Source organism: Amblyomma mixtum, chromosome 2, assembly GCF_055824585.1.
Source record: "Amblyomma mixtum isolate Tamu chromosome 2, ASM5582458v1, whole genome shotgun sequence".
NCBI classification, from domain to species: Eukaryota; Metazoa; Arthropoda; class Arachnida; order Ixodida; family Ixodidae; genus Amblyomma; species Amblyomma mixtum.
The window spans coordinates 91,171,529-91,195,092 of record NC_143013.1 but is presented as its reverse complement, the minus strand read 5'-3'; the positions used below and the strand labels follow the sequence as shown (position 1 = coordinate 91,195,092).

The 23,564-nt window shown below is 46.8% G+C and overlaps 1 protein-coding gene across 2 annotated transcripts; it reads left to right on the top strand.

Annotated features, from left to right (window-relative positions):
* Positions 1 to 19,855: 19,855 nt before the first annotated feature.
* LOC149360120 (uncharacterized) lies at positions 19,856 to 23,293 on the top strand. Of its 2 annotated transcripts, none has more exons than XM_089569199.1 (4): positions 19,856 to 20,019; positions 20,418 to 20,605; positions 21,007 to 21,098; positions 21,774 to 23,293. In XM_089569199.1, the coding sequence occupies exon 4, from the start codon at positions 22,309 to 22,311 to the stop codon at positions 22,678 to 22,680; it is 372 nt and encodes a 123-aa protein (XP_089425325.1). In that variant the 5' UTR covers positions 19,856 to 20,019; positions 20,418 to 20,605; positions 21,007 to 21,098; positions 21,774 to 22,308; the 3' UTR covers positions 22,681 to 23,293. Both variants share the same exon structure in this region, with proteins under 2 accessions (XP_089425325.1, XP_089425326.1).
* The last annotated feature ends 271 nt before the right edge of the window (positions 23,294 to 23,564 follow it).

The following is a 23,564-nucleotide window of genomic DNA, read 5'->3' as shown; positions in this document are numbered from 1 at the left end:
GCCAACCCCCAGACACTTGAATCTTGACCCGTGGGCCCCAATAGCGGGCCTTGCTGGCATTTGTAGCCGCCACCGGTTTGCACATGTATATATGACTCTCTTATGCCGCAGGGCCTATTTGCGCTATTAAAAAAAACGCACCACTTTATAAAGATGTGCCATCAGCGTCAAATGAAACTCGAACACGATAACTGAAACGTGAACAATAGAACACAAAATTATTAAGGTTGCAGTAGGCACACAGGCCGGGTTCATTGAAACTTCCACGCTAAGGTCATTGCGTCGTCCTAGTGAAAATTAACCACCGCAGTGGCTCAGTGGTTACGGCGCTCAGCTGCTGACCCGAAAGACGTGAGTTCGATCCCGGCCTCGGCGGTCGAATTTCGATGGAGGCGGAATTGTTGAGGGCCGTGTACTGTGTGATGCCAGTGCACGTTAAAGAACCCCAGGTGGTCGAAATTTCCAGAGCCCTTCACTACGGCTTCCCTCATAGCCTGAGTCGCTTTGGAACGTTAAACCCCCATAAACCATACAATGAAAATTGGGCGCAATAGTTTTACTTCTCTTCCTGTTAAAATCTTCTCGTTTTGCTATTACCATATTCATCATCGTCTTCGCATTTCATCTGCCGCTGACTGCACATAAACGCGAAAAGCGATCCGGTGCGTTAAAAAAGGTTCCGCATAGACTATTTCAATTCTGCAAATCGTGCCCATGGACCGAGGCCAGTCAGTCAACGACGTTGGGACGTAGTTGGCATAGGTTCTTCACAGGCACGGTTCACCCAGTTAATCATACCCTTTCACATCAGACTACTTTTTCATACTTTGGATTGTCCTCGAATGATCATAAACTACCGCGAAAATAAAAGAGGTTTTTTTTAAGCGCCTGTACGCCTGGCCACCGTTTCAAATGATTGGGGTAGAAGTTTTGACAAATTCCATTCGTCCGCAGTTGCTGACTTTATTGTAGAGCAGAAGCTTCTGTGCTGTTGTGTATTATGTGAATATATTTTAAATAGTCGCGATTTTTGGTACGAAATTTTTGTGACAAAAAGTATTCTTTGCGACTGAAGTACTGGAAGTCCGGCGTGCACTCGTATTTTTCTGCAGATATTACAGTGAACAAAACAACTAACCCATCAGCTTTATTAAAGCAGGAAAATGACCAAGGTGCTGTTTGGGCGCAGTCTCTTTTTCTTTTTTACCGGCGGTGTATAACGCCTCTTGGAAAATATTTCTGGCTACGTCACTGATTCACAATATCGAAGCGGCTGAACGAAAGGTATGGAGATGTCACAACGAATGGGGTGATGAAAAAAGGTTTACCCTGGCTCAGGGCTAGGCCATCCAGACCTTGGCAGCTATTATGCCAACCAAGCTACCAAGGGCGCCTCATTTCCGAATCGGTCGCCATCTCAAAGTGGAAGCCAGGCTGTAGCTCAGTGGGTTTTGAAGGATTGCAATTTATCTATTGTGTACAATACAGTCCTATATACAAGGGGGATTCCCTCAAGATCACTGACTTAGTCCAGAAATTTCCTCGTGCCTCTGAAGTGCGCCTTCGGTGCTTGATCCCTGCGTGTTCGAAGGAACGACGATGAAGCCGAGCGCGAGGCGCACCACGCGATCCTGTCGACCATCATCGTCACGATGCCGCTCCTCGTCATTCTCGCGGTCGGCGTCTGGCTCTACTTCACTCTCCCCAGCTCCGGTGAGTTCCGGTGACCACTGCTCGCTATTCTCATCTGCGATGTCGCACATAACGCTGAGCAAGCCTCTTGCAGTAGAAACAAAGGGGGGCACTTGAGCTCCCCTGAAAAGTCGCACGCGATAGCGTTCCTTAGTGGCGCAGAGGTAGCGTGTCTGTTTCCTGACCCAAGGGAACAGACGTTCTCTTCCAGAATTTGATTAACCGATTTCTCTTTTAAACTTTGACGAGTAGAGCAAAACTGCAGCGTTTGAAATTTCTCTATCTTCTTCTTCACAACTGATTCCAACTAAATTTTTCAGACTTTCTAGATCTAAGACATACGCGCCAAACCAGACACATACACTCAAATATGATACAGGAATTTTCTTGCAATAACAACTCGTTCTGGTATTCTTATTTTCCGATGTCCGTACGCGAATGGAACGCTTTGCAACCATGTATTACCGCGCAGCCAACATTGGAAAAATTTATTGCGCTCGCTGAAAAGGCAGTTCTTTCTTATACGCATTGTTGACCCTGTTTCATCATGTATATTTGTATTCTATTTTTTTTCTCCTTTTTTTATCTTTTTTTTTCATCCCACTCCTGTAATGACCCCTCTGGGGTTGGCAGTATTCCAAATAAATAAATAAATAAAAAAACGAAATTGCTTGGCTCTTTGTCACGTCCCCCTCGACCAACCAAGATTTTCCTGTCAGAACTATCCGACTCTCGTCGGGTTTTCCAGTCAGCGGAGCCCTTAGCGCCATGACCCTAAATGCAATGCGGGGTATCCGTTTCAGATCCAACCACTACTCTACCACCTTACCTGGACACTGAAACAAGCACATCGACGAGTAAGTTTTCCGGGCAGCGATCACTGCACCGCTTGTTATGTGAGAAAATGATGCGTGCGAACTCCACTGCCCGTATGGCGGCGAGAACTTCCATCGTTTTAAGTGCCATATCAACGGGGTTTTTTATTATTATTTTCAGAGTGCACCTTGTGAGGAGAGGATTTAAGAGGTGTGGAGGTGGGCTTCTCTTGATCGTAGTTCTTTAAAGTCACATGGGGGCGGGGGGTCGCTTATATGGTGCGAGTTTTCCGAAATATGATTGATGACATGTATTCGATCAGTGTCGTCGAGTGATGATTCTCGAAGCCTGCCTGTTGCTTGGCTTGTGGCTGATTCTATTAGCAACTTGTAATAAAACAGCGCATAGAGACAGGACAAGAACGGAAAGAAAACACACACGGCGCTGTGTGTTCAGCGGTGTTTCAGCGCCGTGTGTGTTTTCTCTCCGTTCTTGTCCTGTGTCCATGCGCTCTTTTATTACAAGATGCGTAACCAACTCGCCCAAACTGCCTTTTTACTACAGTCTATTAGCAACTGCCTATTAAAAACTCGTATGCACAGCAAACATTAAAATAATGGTTTCGCATTTTTCAGACCTTTGACATCATCTTTGAACTAATTGTGTATGATGTTTGCGGTACACCGTGTTCCTGGTTCCTCTGAGGTCATAAGACGCCATGCATGCAAGATAGCCAACTTTTTAAGCACTATTCCCCGCCACCTTTCAGGGTCTCTGCAGAAACTTCATCCAAGACAGCTTCTTTCCCCTTTATTAATCCTAAGGCTTCCCTTCAGTTTTCTTTAATAGGATTCTGAATTTCTGTACCTACAGGGCTAGGGCTTCCAGTGAAATCTTTCCGAACGGTTTGAATGATGCGTAGTTGAGTGAAAAACTTTTACTCTGCATTAATGTCTTGTGTAGTTTCATAAAAAAACAGTGCAATATGCTTGTGTAAAGCTTTAATCCTGTTTTCTCTGAGTACCGAATTGGATATTTGTTTTTTTCAGGCTTCCTTCAATGCATTAATGCTCCCTTATTCGTCTGTCTGTAATCATCTTAATATCCTGAATGTCTATTACAGCTTCCGTTCATTGACTCATTGTAGTAGTTTTCCTTGCTTTATACTACTCCTGCTACTGAAGAGCCATGTTTCGATCCCGGCCGCGGCGGCTGAATTTCTTTGGAGGAGAAATTCGAGGCCCGTGTACTGTGCGATGTCAGTGCACGTTAAAGAACCCCAGGTGGTCGAAATTTCCGGAGCCCTCCACTACGGCGTCTCTCATAGCCTTAGTCGCTTTGGGACGTTAAACCCCATAAACCAACCAACCTGAAGAGCCATGTTTACAAGTTTCTTCATAAAATGCTTTTCTACGATAGATTTCCAAGACCTTGCTAGCATCTTACCTCCCATAGCATTATACACACTAATTTCTTTGGCCAAGCATTTGTCCGCTGTGTCTATAATAAGCTTGTCTTTCTCGGCTAAACAAGAGTGTTCTCGAAGAAGATCCTCAATGAATTTCTGAGCCTTTCTTCGCACTGGAAAATTATTAACCTGCTTCATCTTAGCAACTTCTCGTTCTGAGTTCAAATCTAGGCTGATTCTTTGGTGAATGCAGTTTACCTTTATATAACATCTCCGGGCCTTTTATGATGCTGGAATAGGTGCTCAGTGGGAAGCCGATATAATATTGTCTCTAAATTCTGGGATTTCCGTGTCTGCTTGTTGTTCTTGCTTATGCAGAAGGTATTCGGGTTTTTGTGGATAATCGTTTTCCTAGAATTCTACCGGTAACTAGTCTTTTTCGGCCATTCCTGGACGCTGAGCTGCAGTTTCCAACTTCAGTAGCCCAGCTCTTTTCTGCTCTATTATTTAAGACAACCAATGAAGCAGTGCACTCCGTTTTTAGTTTCTTCGTAGGCACACTGAGGTTTTCAGAACCGTCGGACTGTTTCGCCGTCGTCGAGGCGGGCAATTTTCTTTTTAACTGCCCTTTCTACTCTTTGTTTCTTCATCGTTGTTGGACATTGTCCCCAGGCCACTACAATGTCCAGTATGCACCTTTCTATAATAAAGCATCGGAGGGGGCCATAAACACAGTACAGCTCGCAGTGCATAGCCGAGAGACAATACCTTGCACAAACGGTGCCTCTTTTGCGCATTCATGAACAAAATTTTATCCTGTTGGTAGCTTCCTTACAGCGCAATATATACAGCGTTGTCACATAGCGTGCATATGAACATACAAGGGAAGGGAGAAGAGAGGCTCGCTACGACGTGCATGGCTGTTGTCTTCCGGGATGTTGCCTTGCGGGATCCGGGGTGTGGGAGTCTGCACATGTAATTCAAAATGTGGAGAAAAGAGAATTCGAAAGATAATACTAAGCGAATACCGGTCCACTTCAGCACTTAGGGTATTTTCGTGCGCCCTCTCTGCTCAGTCTTTCACAGTCTCCACGAAGACCTACGCTCAGGATTTTAGTGAGTGACAAACATTGTAAAGTAAAGGCCGCCTATAGTTGCTAAAAAAACTATTTAGCAGCAATAGATGAACCGACTTAGCTGCTGTTGCTGCGACAGTAGACTCTAAGTCATTGCTAATGCCGTGAAAAAAAAAATGGAATTCGAATTTGAAAACTACGCAGTGCCAGTCGCGCTGTGCTGCAACAAGGTGTCGTAATAACATGGAGATGGAACTAGCCATCAAGTTTACGCGATAAAGCTCTCTTGTTGACTCATTGTAACTCTGTGTGCCTTCTTTCTAGTCGACACGAACCTCACTGGTAAGTAAATATTGATGGCAAAATAAAATCGATGACCAATACGTTTTCCACTGGCCCTCTCCGTCATTCACCATTGGTAACGCGTGAAGAGCTTCTTAAGCCCCGACTCCAAGGGCTCTTTGAGGTGCACGCGCTACGCGCCTGCGCGCACTTGAGTATGCCAGAGCCGTTCTGCGCATGCGCATGCACGCGGTGCGAGACGCGAGTAGACGCGTCTCAAATTCTTCATGGTCTGAAGTTCTTTCAGTCAGCGCGGCAGGGAGAGCGAGCCAGCAGCATTAGAGCCCTTCAAAGCACCATGGAACATGGAGATACATGCCCCTCTTTTCAACGCATGGCGCAGGGTGGCCCTGGGCGCACAAGCGGGTGCGCATGCGCCTTGGGCAGTGAAGTCACCGCTTTATGCGTCAACAGCGCAATGCTAGGTTACATAAACTCAGTGTGCATTGAAAAATACTTGCTGAATGTTGAAGCTATTGACTAAAGACTTGAAGCTATACTTAAAGGTGCACTAAACAGGAATCTGAACTCATGTTTTTACCGCGGGAACTAGATCAACACGCTCCGAGCATTCTTAGAAACCTCGAATTATTGTCCTGTGCCGCCAATTTCTTTGATATAAATCGAATTAAACGTTCCGCCCCCGCCTTTTTTGAACTCACCGCTGACGGTAGAAGTCAACCAACCTTTCAACCAGTCCCGCGGTGGCGGCTTTCCGCTCTTCCATCGGCTGAGTGACACGTAGCGAACGGCGAAAGCAAAGAGTCCACGCGTATTTTTATTTCCATGGGCCTAATTAGCAGCTATGGCTTCTCTGACTGGGTCTATTTATTCGCAGGAAACCTAAAAAAAATAAAAGCGAAAGCGAAGCCGCCATGCGACTGCTTGGAAGGCACTCCATGCGTTAGTTGACTCCTCCTACCGTCTGCGGGGAGTTCAAAAAAAAAAAAAAAAAAGGCGAGAGCTGGGACGTTTAAATAAAATGAATCGGACGCACAGGATGATAATTCGAAGTTTCTAAGAATGCTGGGAACGCGTAGATCGAGTTCCCGAGGTAAAAATACTAGTTCACATTCCTCTTTAGTACACCTTTAACAAAGCGTCAGTGCACAGACACCCGCGAGGCGTACTCGCCGCACGCCCAGCGCCACCCTGTTCCAGGCGTAGAAAGGGGGCATGTATCTCCGTGTGTCTGGGGCTGGCTCGCTCCCCCTATCGCGCCCACGCTCTTGTTTAGGGAATTTCACGCCGTAAACAAAAAGCAGAGCAGCTAGTACTCGTCCAGGCAGTTGCGGGAGCCGCCATGTCCTCCGATTGTTGTAAACCGGTACGCCGTTTCCATTCTGTTCGCGTCTCGTGCTGCGCGCGCAAAACGGTTCCGGTATACGCGCGAGCGCGCAGGCGCGCACGCCTGCAGGCATGCAGTATCCTTGGAGTCGAGGCTTAAATAAAACACTGAGGACAAACTGAAGTTGGCCTGTATCAATAGCGTACCTTGTTCTAATCCTAAAGAGGCCGCTCTCACCGAAAACGGAGCTTCGATAAGCTGGTAAGAAATACAGTATGGAATACAGGTGTTGCCATCACCGGCCGACTTCGCAAGTAGAATGCGTGCGTCGACACCGATTATTGCGCGCTAATCACAGAGGTTACGCTACACCGCCATTAACTTCAAAATGATGGCCATCCATTCTTTCCGGTAATGACGTCCCGAGTTTGAATCGCCTGGCGGGAATATTTTGAAATTTAATATTCTCATCGAGAAAGGCGCATTTTGCTGCCCAAGAAACGTCACCATTCCCAGAAAGAGCCAGGGAATCTATTTTCACCAAAAACAATCATTGCATAGAGTTTCCCTGAATGGTCCTTTAAGAGACATGAACATGGGTACGCGAGAACATGGAGCATGTGTTCCAGTGTGCCAAACAATAAATTTTATGCGATGATGCATTCCTCTTGATGGCCTTCTTTCCAGTCGGCCCGATCGTCACTGGTAAGTAAATATGCCTGATGAAAAAAAAATTAGGCAGTTCACTTAATACTCCGTTCGTGCTTTGAAGACGAAAGATTTTTTTTAATTTATATTCCTCCGTTCCTTTCTAATGACACACCCACTCATTAGCATACGGTCGTAAGGCAACGCATGTGCTAAGTTAACTTTTTGTTTGCCAAGAATCAACGCTGTTTTGTAGCCGATGGGTCGCGTGCCCACCTCGCAATCTGAAAAGCCTTGCTTGGTTAACTACCGCGCCCACCTTCCGAAGAAATTTTTTTCTTTTCCGATGACATCATTGGGGGTTTTGTTGGCCACTTATCCTGGACGGCGGCGACGACGCAGGGTTTCGTTTCTAATGGGCGATATGCTTTCGCCTTAAAAATGGTAACCATTGTAGTTTTCACGGGTCCATTAATTCATTAATGCTAAATGCGTGCAGACTTTCTTATACGTCAGAAACGCAATATGAGCGTTCATAAAACCCGTGTGCATTGCAGAATAGTTGGAGCCGTTGATTCACTGAGTAGAAACAGCGCGAACTGAGACTGGCATGAAGGGAGACATACAAGGACGAGCGCTGGTCATTGCTCTCGTCCTTGTGTGGCTTCACCGCACTGTACGTCTTCACAAGACATACAGGGTCCAGTTTCGTCCCAGCCTCAATTCGCAATGTTCCTGCGCAGTGGATTACCGATTCTCCCAAGCTTCTGCTTAGCCTGTTGATTCGAAGCAAACAGCAAAGCTAGCGGACAGCCGGAGGGGTTGTGCATAAGAAACGTTCGCAAGACAGACAAGATGCTAGGAGCACAAGCTTGCACCATCATCATCATCATCAGCATGACCACGCCCACTGCAGGGCAAAGGCCTCTCCCATGTCTCTCCAATTAACCCTGGCCTTCGCCAGTTGCGGCCACCGTATTCCCGCAAATTTCTTAATCTGCACCCGCCCACCTAACTTTCTGCCACCCCCTGCTACGCTTGCCTTCTCTTGGAATCCACTCCGTTACCCTTAAGGACCAGCGGTTGTCTTGCCTTCGCATTACAAACTTGCAACTAAGGTTTATTTGAGCGACAAGTAATTATACGTATTTTACCAGCACAGGCGCAGAATGGGCTCAAAAAACAAAAATAGGTAAGGAATCATGTAACCGCGATATCGAGGAAACGCACTTCATTTGTGATTAAGGTCTGATTGACGTGTCCCTGACAGAGCCTCTTTCTTCCTCATAAAATATTCTTGGAGAAGTTTTCGTGCCACGGAATCTGCGCCGAATCTTGAATTACATTAGCAGAGGCTTGCATTTGTGTGCTAAGCAATGTGCCGACAAGTGACACGGTTCCTGGTTTCGAACCGAGTTCTCCTGCTCACCAATGCAGGCGCTCATACAGCAGATTGTTTGCCCTGTGTACGCTGTGCCACAGGTCAATAGAATCTGGTATACTAGGCCAACATGGTAGTCTACGCAAAACTTGTTGTGTTTTACGTCGCAGGCATATTACTCTTTGGTAGTATCTCTTCGAATGCCTGCACACAAACGACCCAGCTTACAAGGCGCTGAGAGTACCGGCAGGACACCCTACATGTGCGTAACTTTTTTCAGATTGTGCGCAGTCCTGCGGACATAAAGCCCGTTAGTTTTCTTATCTATTTCAATGTATACTTTATGAGGCTCCTTTAAATCAGTGGTCAGTGTTTCAGCAACTGCAAACACAGCCGCATCGGGAAAAGTAACCGCATTCAACCTTGAAACCTGGAAATCGAAGCTGGCCTGCCTGACACTTGGACAAGATGTTTTGAAAGCAATCTCGAGTGTCTCTTTGGTAATGGCCCTCTTAATGCTTTTATGGTGAGCAGAATCGTAGGGCAACAGTTGCTTTCTTATAGGAACAAAAAGACAACAAAGATGACCATGACAGAAGTTTATCGTAACGCCTAAAAACTGCAGTGTGTAGTGGACAGGGAGTTCATGGGTAACAGTCAAACAAAAAGTCAGAAGCAATTCAGAATTTAATCAATGGCATCGTCACATATAAAAAGCCCGATACCAAGAGCAGTGTGCCTTACTGCTGCAATGCTTACCACACAAATGAAAGCTTCCGCTACATCAAGCTAAAATTTTGCACAGGTGCAATGATGAAAATACAGGGGAACTTTTCGAAGCATATCTCAGGAGGAAAGCAATAGACGTCAGTGAGACTTCACAAAAATGAAGTGCGTTTCCTCGAAGCCACGTTTTCTGATTTTTTTTATCTGCGCCTGCGTTGGCAAAATAATCTGTAAAATTAATTGCTCCTCGAATAAACCTCCGCTGAAACCTTGCACTCGTCTCATCTTGCCTCTCTTGTGAACGCCCTTATGAGCAACCTATCTGGCTGTACTAAGTCTAAACCAACTTGCCCAACCACGCATCTTGATGAGCTATGCTCAATAAAAGTCACGAACCGGAGAACGGGACAACACAGAGCATGTGTTCCACTCTGTGGAGCAATCAATTTTATGCGATTAAGTTGGCTTCTTGATGCACTCTAACACTGTTCGCCTTCTTTCCGTTCGAGGCGGGCGTCACTGGTAAGTAAATAAGCCTGACAAAAAATGATGACGGTTGTAGTATTTACGAGTTCTTTCACTCATTCAGGCTTGCTAACACGCGCATAGCTTCTTATAAGTAATCGACTTGTGTAACGAAACATACTTTCAGGAAGCTGAAGCTGCTTTTTCAAGCAACACAGTTGTATTCAATTAGACCCGCGATTAAGAGAACATGGCAACTCCGAGCCTGTGTTCAAGTTTATTGAACAAGGCATAAGAAGAAAATGGGACGAAAATAGCAGTCAATAATGGCTTAAGGTTTCCTTGTTCTTGCAATACAGTACTGTGCGCCTTCTTTTCAGTCGGCGCGGACCACCTTGGTAAGTAAATGTTCCCGAGAAAAAAAAATAATAACCGTTACATTTTCCATGAGTACTTTCCTTCATTCACAATTCGCAACACGTCGAAAACTATTCGAACACTTGAGGTTGTATTCAATTCGTTTCTAATATCGTCGAATATGCACTATTTGATTCCTTCAGACAATCGAGCAGGAGGATAATAGGAGGATATTTAATTCGCTCTTCGAACATTTAAAATATTCGCGAACACCTCCACTGAAGCTTTTTCATCAGGGATCAGCCTTCACTTGTCAGTTAGCGCTTATTCCGTTTTTCTTCCCTCGTCCTGTGTTTCCGCGCTAAGCTTCTCAGCCAAAATCTATCACATCTGCACGTTATACTGTACACTACGCCCGGAAACTTTTCCTTTGGCAGGCAGTCTTTTACGTTGACAAGAGCTTGTGTACAGTACACTGTGCAGAGACTGTAACCATGTGTATGTGGGTGAAAGTGGAAACTTTGTTAAAAGGTTGAAACAACACCAGTATGATATTGCAAACAAAAAAGCTTCGTCAAATGCACTCGGCGAACATTCTGAAAGCAGGCAGCATGACATAGATTGGGGCAATGCGCGCATTTTAAAAACTGAAAAATTCTCCAAAGCCGTCTATATCTAGAATCCTTAATCATTCAGAGACCCGAACACACTCGTAATCGCACTGACGGGGTACTTTCTAGTGCATACGCCCGCTGCATAGGGCACATTTTCAAGCTTAAATAGCCAGCTATTTCACGTCTATACCTGTTCGTGAACAAGGCTCCCGTGTGGGAGCCGAAACGTCGTTTAAGTGTTCATTTTTACTTTTGTCGGTGTTCTGCCTCCTTCTTCATGTACACCCCTGAACAGACGGGTTTCCGTCCAACCCTCGACTTCAGGGGTTGGTTATATTTTGCGCATCTCCCTATTGCCTGATTAATAGTGTGAATATGTTCTATTACCGAGTAGCTTTTAAGCAATCTTGCCTGGTCATTTGGTTCATTGAAATCTAAGGCTGCCCCGACTCCATTAGCGCTTTCCTTACCAAATCCACGCCAGGCCGGCTCAGTGGTTATGGCACTCGGCTGCTGACCCGAATGATGCGGGTTGGATCCCGGCCGCGGCGGTCGCATTTCGATGGAGGCGAAATGCTAGAGGTCAGTGTACTCTGCATTGTCAATTCACGTTAAAGAACTTCATGTGGTCGAAATTGCCCGGAGTCCTCCAGTACGGCGTCCCTCAAAGTCTGAATCGCTTTGGGACGTTAAGCCCTACAAGCCAAACCAAAAGTTAGTGGCCGCCGCGGTGGCTCAGTGGTTACGGCGCTCGGCTGCTGACCCGAAAGACGCGGGATCGATCCCGGCCGCGGCGGTTTAAATTCTTTGGAGGAGAAATTCTAGAGGCCCATGTACTGTGCGATGTCATTGCACGTTAAAGAACCCCAGGTGGTCGAAATTTCCGGAGCCCTCCACTACGGCGTCTCTCATAGGTTTAGTCGCTTTGGGACGTTAAACACCATAAACCAAACCAAACCAAAAGTTAGTGAATACCTTGTAGGCAGCGGACAGTAAGCTGATCAGACTAAATTTTCTCAAGACCTTGAAGTCCCCTTGATTACGAATTGAGATTACGTTATCGTTTGTCCAAGATTTTAACCATTTTGTAGCTTCCAACTATTTTCTGTTTTTGTCTCCTGTAAAGCAATAGCAAACGAGAGGCGGGAACTTACACATGAATAAGTGCGCCTATAGTGACCAGCCTGCTGGTCAGAACCGACCTTAACAACAATAGAGAGAGAAGAGAGAAAAGACTTTATTTCCACCATGTACATTACACAGATGGAGGACGACGGAAAAAAAGCCGTCAATAGGCGGCTTGACGAGTCCGTCGCCCCACTTAATGAGCAGTGTTTGGTCAACAGCAATGAATTCATACAGTTAAACAAAAGAAAATTAAAACACTCGATCAGTGCAGAAGAGAAGTAAAACAGAGTGGTCCGAAAAATGAAATCCCAGGATAAGTAAAATTAGTTATTCATCCTCAGTAAACATAGATCGAAGCTTAGCAGTGGAGCAAATAAATAAATCAAAGTTAGTAGATAGATAATGGTTTAACAGTGATGGTAAAGAATAACATAGGCGTTCCATGCCAGAGTTCAAACGGGGTGCAACGATTTTCCAATGTTCTCCAGGTCTTGTAGCATAATATTGCTCATTCTTTTCTAAATATGCCAGAGTACCATGGTTATGTGTATTATATCTGACTTTATATTTAAATCTAGTACTCAAACGGTAGAGATATAGTTTATGAGCAGTGATAACATGCGCTCTATGAAAAAAACCTGCAGTTGTTGCATTATAACCGGCGTTGTACACATGACGCAGGTATCGCTTCTGCATGACATAAATTTTTTGTAGGTTAGAGACTGTAGTTGTACCCCAGACAAGTTGGCAATAGTTAACATGTGAATAAAAGAGCTAATTATAAACCAATAGCTTAAGTTTTGTAGAAAGAATGTATCTGTGACGACCAATTATTCCAGTTATCCGCGCTAAATTCGTCACTAGTAAGTTCACATGAGTTTCCCAGGACATATGAGCAGTAAATGTCACACCAGGTTTTGTGAACCTCTCCCGAGATTCTTGAATTACTCCGAGATGGCGCTGCAAGCGCCCTACCATACTTTTCAAAATGTAGACTTTATGGCCTGGGGACTTTTGACCAACCTTTTACATTTCTTCCTCTGGGTCCAAAATACACTTTGTGCACCCACACTTCTGCGTGGTCGGGGCCGCAAAGGGTCAAATTATCGGGCGCTGGGTGCACATTGTTTGAGTACACCGACGGGAAATTTCCATTTGTTTGAAATTTTGCCGCTACTCCCTTTTTCAGATTCTTCTATGTCAGATTCTGCTGAATCAGCTGAATCAGACTCTTCACCCGAGCCACCAACTTCACCGTGAACGGCCACTCATGATCTACGAGTAACACTACGGAGCCGAATCGCTTGATATGTGACGTCGGATCGGCTCTCATCCCGTGATCAAGTTAGACCCTGGCACAGAGCCATTTCTCGGGCAATAAGATAGTAAAGATGGAGGCATATCGACTTGGTATGCCTGTGACAAGCACAAATGTCTGCCGTACTTGCCTCATAGATTTTAAACTGGTCAACCACATAAGCCCTAGTCGTGCTAAGTGAGTGTCAGTGCCCTCTTTAAGGGTGCGCGTCAGTGTGCTAATCAGCAGAACATAAAGACAGACTACAGTTGCGGTAACTCTGTTTTCAAGAATCTAGGAAGTGAAGTCTCCCCCCCCCCCCTCCTCCCATCCCCCCTTGTGCCATTCTCACGTTGAACTCTGAGCTAGAGCTCAAATTTCAGACCTTGGCAAAAGGAAAAAGAAATCTTACTCGAGATTAACTCGAGCGCCATTGAATTATGGTTCATTTCTTGTAATATTGACCCTAGTTTTTAATTCGATTGAGTCTGAAATATACATAATCTAGTTTTCCTAAGCTACATGGTGGCTTGTGTGTGAACTCCTGGCAGCAGCGGCAGTATTTACGCAGGGCAAAACAAAAGACAGGACTTTCCAAACTGAGACAAGTATTTTATATCACTGCAAGAAAAATTCATCAGGAAGAAAATAGAAAACATGCCGCCCTAATATTCAGCGGTGATCAACATTCAGAATGGCTGGCCGCTCTGAGTTGTCTTTTAGAATTTTACGACAATATTTCATTAGGTAGCCCACTGAAAGTCGCTGGAATATAGAATGAACATATTGCTTTTCATTGGATTCTTGGTAAAACGCAGCGACAAATCTGCCTTAAAACAAACTGAGGACCGCTCCGTCCGGTTATTGTTCTCAGTAAAAAGCGATTTTCTGGCTATTTCAGGCTACGTTGTTTGTTCGGCCTAATTGACGCATTTATGGGCGACAGAACTGTACTTGAAAGTTTCCCCGACAGTTGATTCAAACTGTTGACACCCTTACCGCAAATGAAGGGTTTCAATCGCGTTCAAGTGAATGGCAGTCTAGCGTAGCATCTGAGATCCGCGTTAGACGCATGCATTTTACTTTCGAAACCGGCCTGTCATGTCGACACTCGTATTTTCGTTTTGTTTTTCTTTTCCACCTATTAAAAGCTCCATTTATTTTCTGTGGGAGTGGTCTCTGTGATTAGAACACTATATGTCATATCGACACAGGCCAACTTCTATTTGCCTTCATTGTCCCTTTAATATCGCTTACTGCATAGCGACGCTAATTAGTTCCAGGTTCGTGTGGTCAGTGTTCAATCCGAGTTGGAACATTAAATACATGAGCCAGTTTTGTGGCCCTCTCATGGGTCGCTTGAAGGCACTTCGATGCAATGTCTGTGTAGCGTTCAGAAGGTTTGGTGACCTGAAAGTCAACATGACATACTGCGAGCCGTGTAATACCCAGCACGAACAAACAGTCGCTATGTTAGGTTACCATGCGCGAAGTTTGCATGTTTGAGCGAATGTCGGAAATGTTGAGCACAACTATGCGAACGTCATTCATCACCTGTTGTATAGAACTGTTTTTCATTAAGACATGTAGCACACTCGTACGCACGACCTGTATGCTCGGTGGTAAGATATAGTGCTGCTGAGCACGAGAAAGCGGGATCGAATTCAAGCCGTTGCAAATGAATTTTGAATTAAACTCTATGTAGAAGCACGCATGAACTGTGCAATGTCAGTGCACGTTAAAGAACACGAGGTGGTCTAAATTAGTCCGAAGCCCTCTATTACGGTGTCTCTCATATCCCAGGTACACCTTACCAAAGTAACGTTCCGCGGCGTGTTTTAGAGCTTTGAGTGACGCTAATACAATTAAAATAACGTGCAGAAAAATAAGTTGGTTTACAACTTTGTGCTTTGCATTCGGCTTCTTTCAGGTCATGAGGATGTTTAAGAAGCTGTCGACGGACCACCTGAACTGATGTACCGGAGAAACCGTGCAAAAGACATTTTTCGTTACTGTTATTTTTCTTCCCGTTACATGTCGTCGAGCAGTCAACACACGTAGTTTGGAACTTTTTCGAGTAACTAGTAAATAGATGCCACGTGATCAGAACGTTTTGCCTGGTTACCTACAGTTTTGGAAGCAAGCAACGGGACACATCCATAAGACGAACTACCACCTCCGAACCACGGTTCACAAGGTCTGTATTCATTTTACGTTCTTCCCTTCATCTGACGACACCGTCAAGACAGCATCTGTGGTTCCCCATGCTTTCTGAAGGCTCAGGCCCCCGGCCTATGTTAATATTTCTTAAATCGTCGCTTACGCTCATTTAAGTTTCCATGATAGTAGCTGCCGACGGTAAATGATGTATCGCGCCAAAAGTACTAATAAAGACACAGGTATATATTGAAGGACGTGGTCGTTACTAAACCCTCTGACGCAAAACAGAAGAACACAGCAAACGGTTTAACATGGCTAAGAGCGGAATGTCGTGCAGTTACGATGGGCGACTAACGTCCTTACCTGCTAAAGGCGTTGGACCTAAAGGCCTTCAGCCTTAAACGTCTCCCTAAAGGGCTTCACCTGGAAGGCGTTTACCGTGGAGTCCTTTACCCCAAAGACATTAGACCCAAGGGCCTTTGAGCTAAAGGCCTCTACTCTAAAGGCATTTGCCTTGAAGGCCTTCACCCTGGTAAATGCTTGCCAGGTTATACACTTGGCGGGCCTATAGCGCTTATATGGGGGGCGTACTCGATCATTTTCTTTTTTTCTTAAGTTACGGATGATGTCAACATGGTGTTTCTGACGGACGGACGGAAAGAAGATAGGAGTATAGCCTTTGAAACGGGATGGTGCCAGTTGGCGCCGTGCTCGGCTTTTTTCTTTATTTTTATTTAACTTCGTTATACATTCCTCTTAAAATTCGTCATTTTGTTTAAATACGTTTTCAGTCCTGCACTTCCAACCTTGTGTCATTTCTCTACTGCTGAGCCACCAATCTTCCAATCGCTTTTTGCTAACTTCCACCGCAGTTTATTTACATGACCACTGTAATCTTTAAACCCTAGGGTTCAGTCATGCGCCACGTGGCGGCTGTCAAGGGAACTAGAAGCGCTTGTGATATGTTTTGCCGGGCTAGTAGCGTGTTCCACCAGGCATCGGGTCCAGGAGCACCACCGCTGTGCCGACGGAGGAAGGACCGTGGGCCGGAGACAGGGAGTAGGAGAAGCAAAGGAAAAACTGTATTCACATATTTACAAAAATTATTTACAAACACAGACAAACAGGGTAAAAACTGAGAAGAGTCTCAGGGAATCGCTGAGGGAATCGCTCCTCGATGAACGTGTCGAGCGCTTTAAATAGTCCCTCCCGAGGTCTTCCCGCCTTTTTCTGCCAATCGTAGGGACTTCATCCGGGTACTCCTTAAGGGCATTCCCCGCTTCATCGTCTTCCTCGGCTGAGTCACTTGGATACCCGGAAGTGTCCCTTCCGGCCAGGGGGATCCCATATCTTGTTTCAAGGAAACGCCCAAAGGCGAACACTTGCAGCGGCGTCACCCGCGCAGTTGACAAAAGAGCGCGGCGCGGTTGAATGGCAGACGCTCGTCTCCGCACGTGGCAGCAGGCGTTGAGTCATGTCACCCTGACGGATGTGCACACATGGTCGCAGGGTCAATACTGCTGCGTTGGGTGCTGTTTAAAGGGAACTCCTTAAGTCGGGAAAAGCGCGTGGTGGCAGCTATGCCGCAGTGGAGGTACGTGGAATCAAGGAGTCTTATCTGTCCCTCGTGTCCGGTTCCACCTTTCTTTTCAGGAGGTCGCATAGGAGCGCGTGCTTGGAGAACCACCAGTTTAGCAGAACCCCGCACTGCCTCCTGGAAAGGCGGAGACGGATGTGGCGGGAACACACAAAGGGAGAGGGGGGGGGGGGGGGGGGTAGAGTCACAACACTTGTCCCGAAATTCTGGTAATGGTATTGTGCTTTTGTATGTCTTTACCCTGCTCTTCAGTGGGGTGGAACGCGCGCATCGAGGCATCCTATTTAGTGGTGAACTTGTTTTATAGTTCTACCCATATTCTTTGAAAAGCTTGGAGTGATTGATTGCGGCTGTTGCTGCCATCATAGGGTACGCGGGAGGCAGCCGTGCATCTTGAGAGAGAGAGAAAGGAACTTTAATGAGGGAAAGGTGGAGAGAGTGCATCTTGGTTTGTGCAGGTCGAAGCAATATGACAGGGAACTCCGACACAGGGAGATCCGACGAGAATCACAGGGAGATCCGACGGGAATCGGCAGCAAATGCGCGGTAAGCATGGCCGTCTGCTGCTCCCGCCCATGCCCTTTGTGCCCTCCATTACCGTAGGCTGACTGCGGCAGCCCTTCGCGAGGCGCCTAGACCACGAGCTCCCGTGTTCCCTGTCATATTGCTTATACCTGCTCAAACGCCTGATGTTTTGAGCGTGAGATCTTGTTTACAGAGGCGAGCGTGCGCGGGAAACGGGAAAAAACCGCAACTAAAAATGAGGCATGTATTGTCGTTATTCCTGCCAAAGTCATGCGGTTGCCGCGCTCACCAGCACATTTATCCCCTAAAAAAAGGGGGGAGGGGGATGAATGCAATTCGTGGGTGATGACATGCAACGGTTTCGATATCCTTCTCTGACACTCTGCTGCTTACTTGTTAATGCTGTTTGGTTGCTTTCATACCTTGTAGGGATTTTCCCGCGTTGTCATCCCCAGCTCGTTCGTTTACAGTCAAGCTGGTGTCCTGCTAGAAATGGCAGCACATATCACATGGTGTGCTTAGGCTTCATTTGAAAATAGTACCAGCTGTCCGCTGTACATAGCACGGTACCTTCGAACAACTACAGGCTACTACTAGGCAGGCGACTTTTATGGTGAGAACACTGTTAGTTTCGAAAACATGTTCACTCCACACAAAACCGTTGTGAGTGCGTCAAAAGTTTCCGGCCCACAGTGTCTGTTTTCGTGCATTGTAACGGGACATTTGCGACACCCTGAACCGCAAAATATGTGCTGGAGATCGACGCTGTATCATTTCACCGCGACAACTTCGTAGATTCGTCGGCATCATATCTGCCCAAATGGACTTTACCGGACTCGTTCATTATATCGCGACTGAGCTGTGGCCTTAATAAATTGTTTTAATGTTGTACAGGAAGGTGAGGGACTCGTCACTGTACTCGTCACTGTGTTTAACACAAAACACGATTAAAGACGAAGCGCTCTTCGCGGCCGTCGAGATTAGAACTTCCGACGTTCATCGCTGATGAATCGTGGCTCGCTATGATCTAAATAAAAGGCGTGAATCGTGGCGGACAGCACCGAATGTCGAAGAATCGCGATTCATCGCAAAACGACTCGACGAGCGAAAAATGGTAAAAGGACATACAAAACACGATTAAAGATGAAGTGCTCTTCGCGGCCGTCGAGATTAGAACTTCCGACGTTCATCGCTGATGAATCGTGGCTCGCTATGATCTAAATAAAAGGCGTGAATCGTGGCGGACAGCCCCGAATGTCGAAGAATCGCGATTCATCGCAAAACGACTCGACGAGCGAAAAATGGTAAAAGGACATACCGGCGGCGATAAAGTAAGCGCCTCTTGTGACGTGAACTACGTACTTCGCGCATGTTTTGTACAGTATCAAGTTTACCCATTTCAGCCCCGATATCTTTGTTTGGTATCAAGCTATTGCATTCGCAGTTTTTTTTTGTATCCCCATCATGCCCCGTCACGCGCACGTGCGCGCCCACACAAGACTTATAAAGCTCGCTGCCGAATGCGTGCGTCTTTCAGTTCACTTTCTGCCAAGGAAAGATGCGGGTGGTAACGCCTTCGGGCTGTTAAGCGTCTCCTCTTTACCAGCTTGCCCTAACCTGCGCTCCGTGACCCGCTCGTCGAAAATACCCTCAAGCCTTACCGCTACGACCTCGAATATGGCGTAGCAGCAGCAATGCCTCCTCAGGGATGGGTCATTAGGGAACGTCTATAGTGCCACATTGGCTCCTTTTTCCGCACAATGCATCACCGAGCATCGTGGAGCCCGGTTCCAGATTGAACACCGGGACACCTTCAACGACTGCTGCTAAGACTGCGTGGCAAACTTCTGCGAACCACCTACGTTCAGAGAGGTACTGCTTAAAATCTATCCTGAATCCGTATAGCCGTGCTTTTCACTTTTGCTGCGACAGTTTGATGGGCGTCCAGTTAGCTAGAATGCATAGGAAACGTTCCTTCATGCTTGTGATATTCCACCCTACGTTTGTGTGACACGATTCTATAAGAGGTGCTTCAATGTTCTTGGGACGGCCGTGGTGATGGCAGGAGTGTCCAGCTGTAAAGTATCGCTCATTCGTGTTTGCATGGAAGCTCATGCGGATTGCAGAGCGCTAGATGCCAGTGTTAGCGCGCTGCTTATGGGCCGAGCGTTTCGATGTCCATATTTTGATTGTCGCCTTGTTGGGGTCTTGTGTCGCACCATTGTCTTGACTGTTTCTCGCTATGTTCACCACACAACATCTCGAGCTTTCGTAGATAGTTGATTGCGTTAGTGGTTTTTAGGCATTCTTTATCGTGCCATCTCTGTGCAGGGTGGCATGCAGAAGGTCCTGTCCGGTGATGTGTCTCGAGCTTTGGCCTGCGACGCGTACATGCCTCATCAGGGGACAGCGCTTGTGGAACAGTAGCTCATAGACGCATCGCATTAACGGCCAAAGTTCTCGCCCTTGGCAAGATGGACCCCAGAAATCCTTATATAAGTGAGTGCGCCTGCGTATCAATGTGGTGCTCATGTAAGCAGCATTAGAAGGTAATGGGGAGGAAGGGAGGTTTGGCGTTGTGGTGTTTATTTGACTCATTTCCTTTGTAATGCCACGCTTTTGCCAGCAGTGTATCATAGTGTCCCAGTCACCTTCTAACATAACCGTATTTTTTTCTTCTCTGCTTGCGACCCTGGCTAGGTCAAAACAGTATGTTTTACTTCAGTGACTACCGCTGAATACGCGGTAAAAAGTATAATTGTAACTTCGTGATTACTTTTGGACGTAAGCCCCTTACCACTGCAGTTGTCGGTGGCGCCAGTGTTATTCCACTGTATCAAGACGCAGGTGTGTGCAGCTGTTTGTCTTCTTCACATTTCCCACCTTCGGTTTTGCAGGCATACGTCGCAACACCGTGCAGCCAATCGAAAGCTGCGCCACGTCTCGCACTGCCCGGCTTTCCCTGGTTCTGCCGCAGCTCTGCGCTCGCAGTCGCCCGTATCCTCTAAGAGGTGCACTTTGTTCATTGTTGCAAGGCTCCTCGGCGATTCACTACACACACGCTAAAAGCAAGGTAACTTCTGAGGTAATAAAACAGCCAATGATCTTATGTGATTTTTTTGTATGCCAGCGGCGTTTTCCTTGCTGAATTCCATATATTCTATATCATCTACAGCACTGCCCTGCTGAAAAAAAGTTCTATGATGCAATAACCTCATAGATCATTCATCACAGAATATCATACAATCTGTATGATAATCTATGACATCTCTGTGATGACTGTATGATTTTACAGAAATATGACATTTGAATGATAATTTCCTACGATTTGTATGATAAACTGTATGAGTTTATTGCATCATACAGCATTTTTTCAGCAGGGTGCGGTCCCCGTATTTTATCCGGGCCGGTTCCCGCTCGTGTCATGATTGCTTTATGTGCGGCGTCCCCTGATTGACACGCATATCCATCAACTTGCTTGTGCAGGAACAAGTGCGACCACGGCCTGCAGAAGCGCATGTTCGGGCGACAGCGCCGCTTTGCCCGTTATCCACTCGACGCCACTGGCATCCTCAGAGGTACACCGCTCTCCTTCTTACACTAGGTGCTTGACGCCGCCCTGCCTCTGCCAATTACTCAGCAGGTCGAAACTGCAGAGGCTGTCTAGAAGATCCCTCTGGGCTGCGTGCTGATAGAGCGGCGTATCGAATTACTCTCGATATCAGTACCTACTGTTCTTAGAGTGCTGGCTGTACTGAATGGAACTTTTAAACCGTTGTGCTTGAATCACCGTCAAATACCCTTGGAACTTCGCAATTTCATACCAAGAGCAAGCTTTAACGAAACCTCGATGCGAGTTCTTGGTTTCCACAACGAGCGTCCTACTGCCGTTATTCGTCAGGCTCTAAGTTCTCATTACGCTGCGCGTTTCTCTGATGCGATTCCCATATAAGTTAAGCCCTTATGTTTCCTGGGCATTACAGGCGTGGTGTAGAGTCCCTGATTTCTTTCTGGCTCCATGAAAGCTCTGATGGCTTTCAGTGGTATGCTGTCTTGTAGGCGCGTTCTGAAGTGTGATGTTATGTCGCCAAGTACTAATAATCTGAAGGTTTGAAGGTTTATTTCCGCAACTAGGTGTTGCGAGGACAGCCAGGGAAAAAGCTGTATAGACAGCTTGAGAGGTCCTGGCTTCCTCTCCTGGCAGCTTTCGCTTAACATATGGTCAGTGTTTAACAATTTACTCGCACTTGCAGGGACTGACAGGAACCAGCATACACTTAGTTTCCCTTTGCTGTGTGCTGATTTTCAAGAATCCCTGCAGCGCCACATCTGGGAGAAGATCCTCACGGAGGAAGGCGTCTGGGGTGCATTCGGGTGCCACCCTCACATGGCCTGTCAATACAGAGGATTTCGAAGAGCACCTCATCAGGGCATTGGAACATCCTAAGGTGCTCGCCCTGGGCGAAATAGGACTAGATTACTCTCACAAATGAGTGCGCTTGCTTGCAAATTCCTTCATTCCATCACACTAACAGCGATCAGTGCTCGGCTGGAGTAACACCTCAGATCGACCACGTCGTACCAGACTTGGACGAAGAGAACCAATGGCAGCACATGCAGTAGCCTCGGCCAATGGGGTCATAGCACTCCCGCCCTGGTGGCAGAAGGCGTAGAACGCGTGCTTAAAAGTCGGGCATTTTGCTTGTTCGTGCTATTCGTGTAGCAGCACGTGCGGCTCGTCCAGATTGTGTCACGGTGTTCCCAGCCCGTACGCTCCGATATTCGAAGATGGCACTCTGTCCTGAGACGGCTGCAAGGAGCAGTCAAGGCATGCGCAAGCTCCAGCGTCCTCGACCTCTGCGTCCACGCTTTGGTTCAGCCGCTGTGCCGCCACCCGTCGGGAATCCATTCGACGGAACCATGCTGCCGGACTGGCATCAAACTGTACCTGCGGAGTTCGACGCCTTCGTCGGTGAACGTGGTGCGTACCAAATCGATAACATCTGCAACCTGTTCAAGGAAAGGGGCGCCTGGTTGGAAAATGCCTTCAAACAGCAGGTGGACAGGTTATTCGGCATCCTACGCTACGAATGCCGCATCGATGGGCTTATCGACGTCGTGCGAATGAAGATCCTCGAGGTTGTCGAACTTCTGGCTTAGGGATGGAAGCTTAACGACGGCGCGGCAGAAGACTTCAGCAAGAATTCTGCAGGAGCGGAGAGCGGCCAGTCGAGGAACTTCTCTGCCCGCCAGCTGTCCAGGCCTCGACCGCTGAGCGCCATCCCTCCAGCAGTGCCACCATCGCGGGCGGCGCTGCGGCTGCAAAGAAGGCCACCGAGGAGCAGTGGCAGCAATCGTGATTAACGGAAGCTTCTACCGGTGCCCAACTGGAGTGGGGATGACTCCAACACCATGCTTCACAGCCAGACTCCACGAAGAGCTTGTGGGTGCAGACCAGCTTGACTAACGCGGATACCAGACAACCGGAAGGTGACAACAGTTCTGAAAAAGCCTAGATCAACTCAGTCGAGTACCTCCTGCTCCATCGTGTCACGCAGTCCAAGGGAAAGTGCTACACTCGTGATTTTCGTGGCAATATTCATCACTCGCCGCACAGGTGCCAACCGGCTGCCCTCAACACAGTGGGTTGGAAAAGGCTCATCACAGCATGTCTGACAGCAAGGCTAAAAAACTGGTTCTGAGGCTGAAGTTTCCAGATTCTGTACATTTTTCGTCTGTAATTGCAATACCAATGCATGTTCTGCTGTGTGCATACGATGCTTTCCTGTTTTTCTGCTGTTGACTCATTTCATAATGCTACCAATAGCTCGTCCTAGCTTGGGTTGTTTGCTGAAAAACAAAACGGGCACCTCCCATATATTCTTTCCAGTGGAATGTGTGAGAGCTAATTAGGTTGAAGGGCATTGATGGTGATAATGCTACGCTGGGGTCTGTGAGGGACAGTGTGGCGCGAGGCTTTGGAGCAGTTTCAAGCGCAGTTTCAAGTCTTTAAAGCGTGCTGAACAGTACAGCAATGTCTTTGC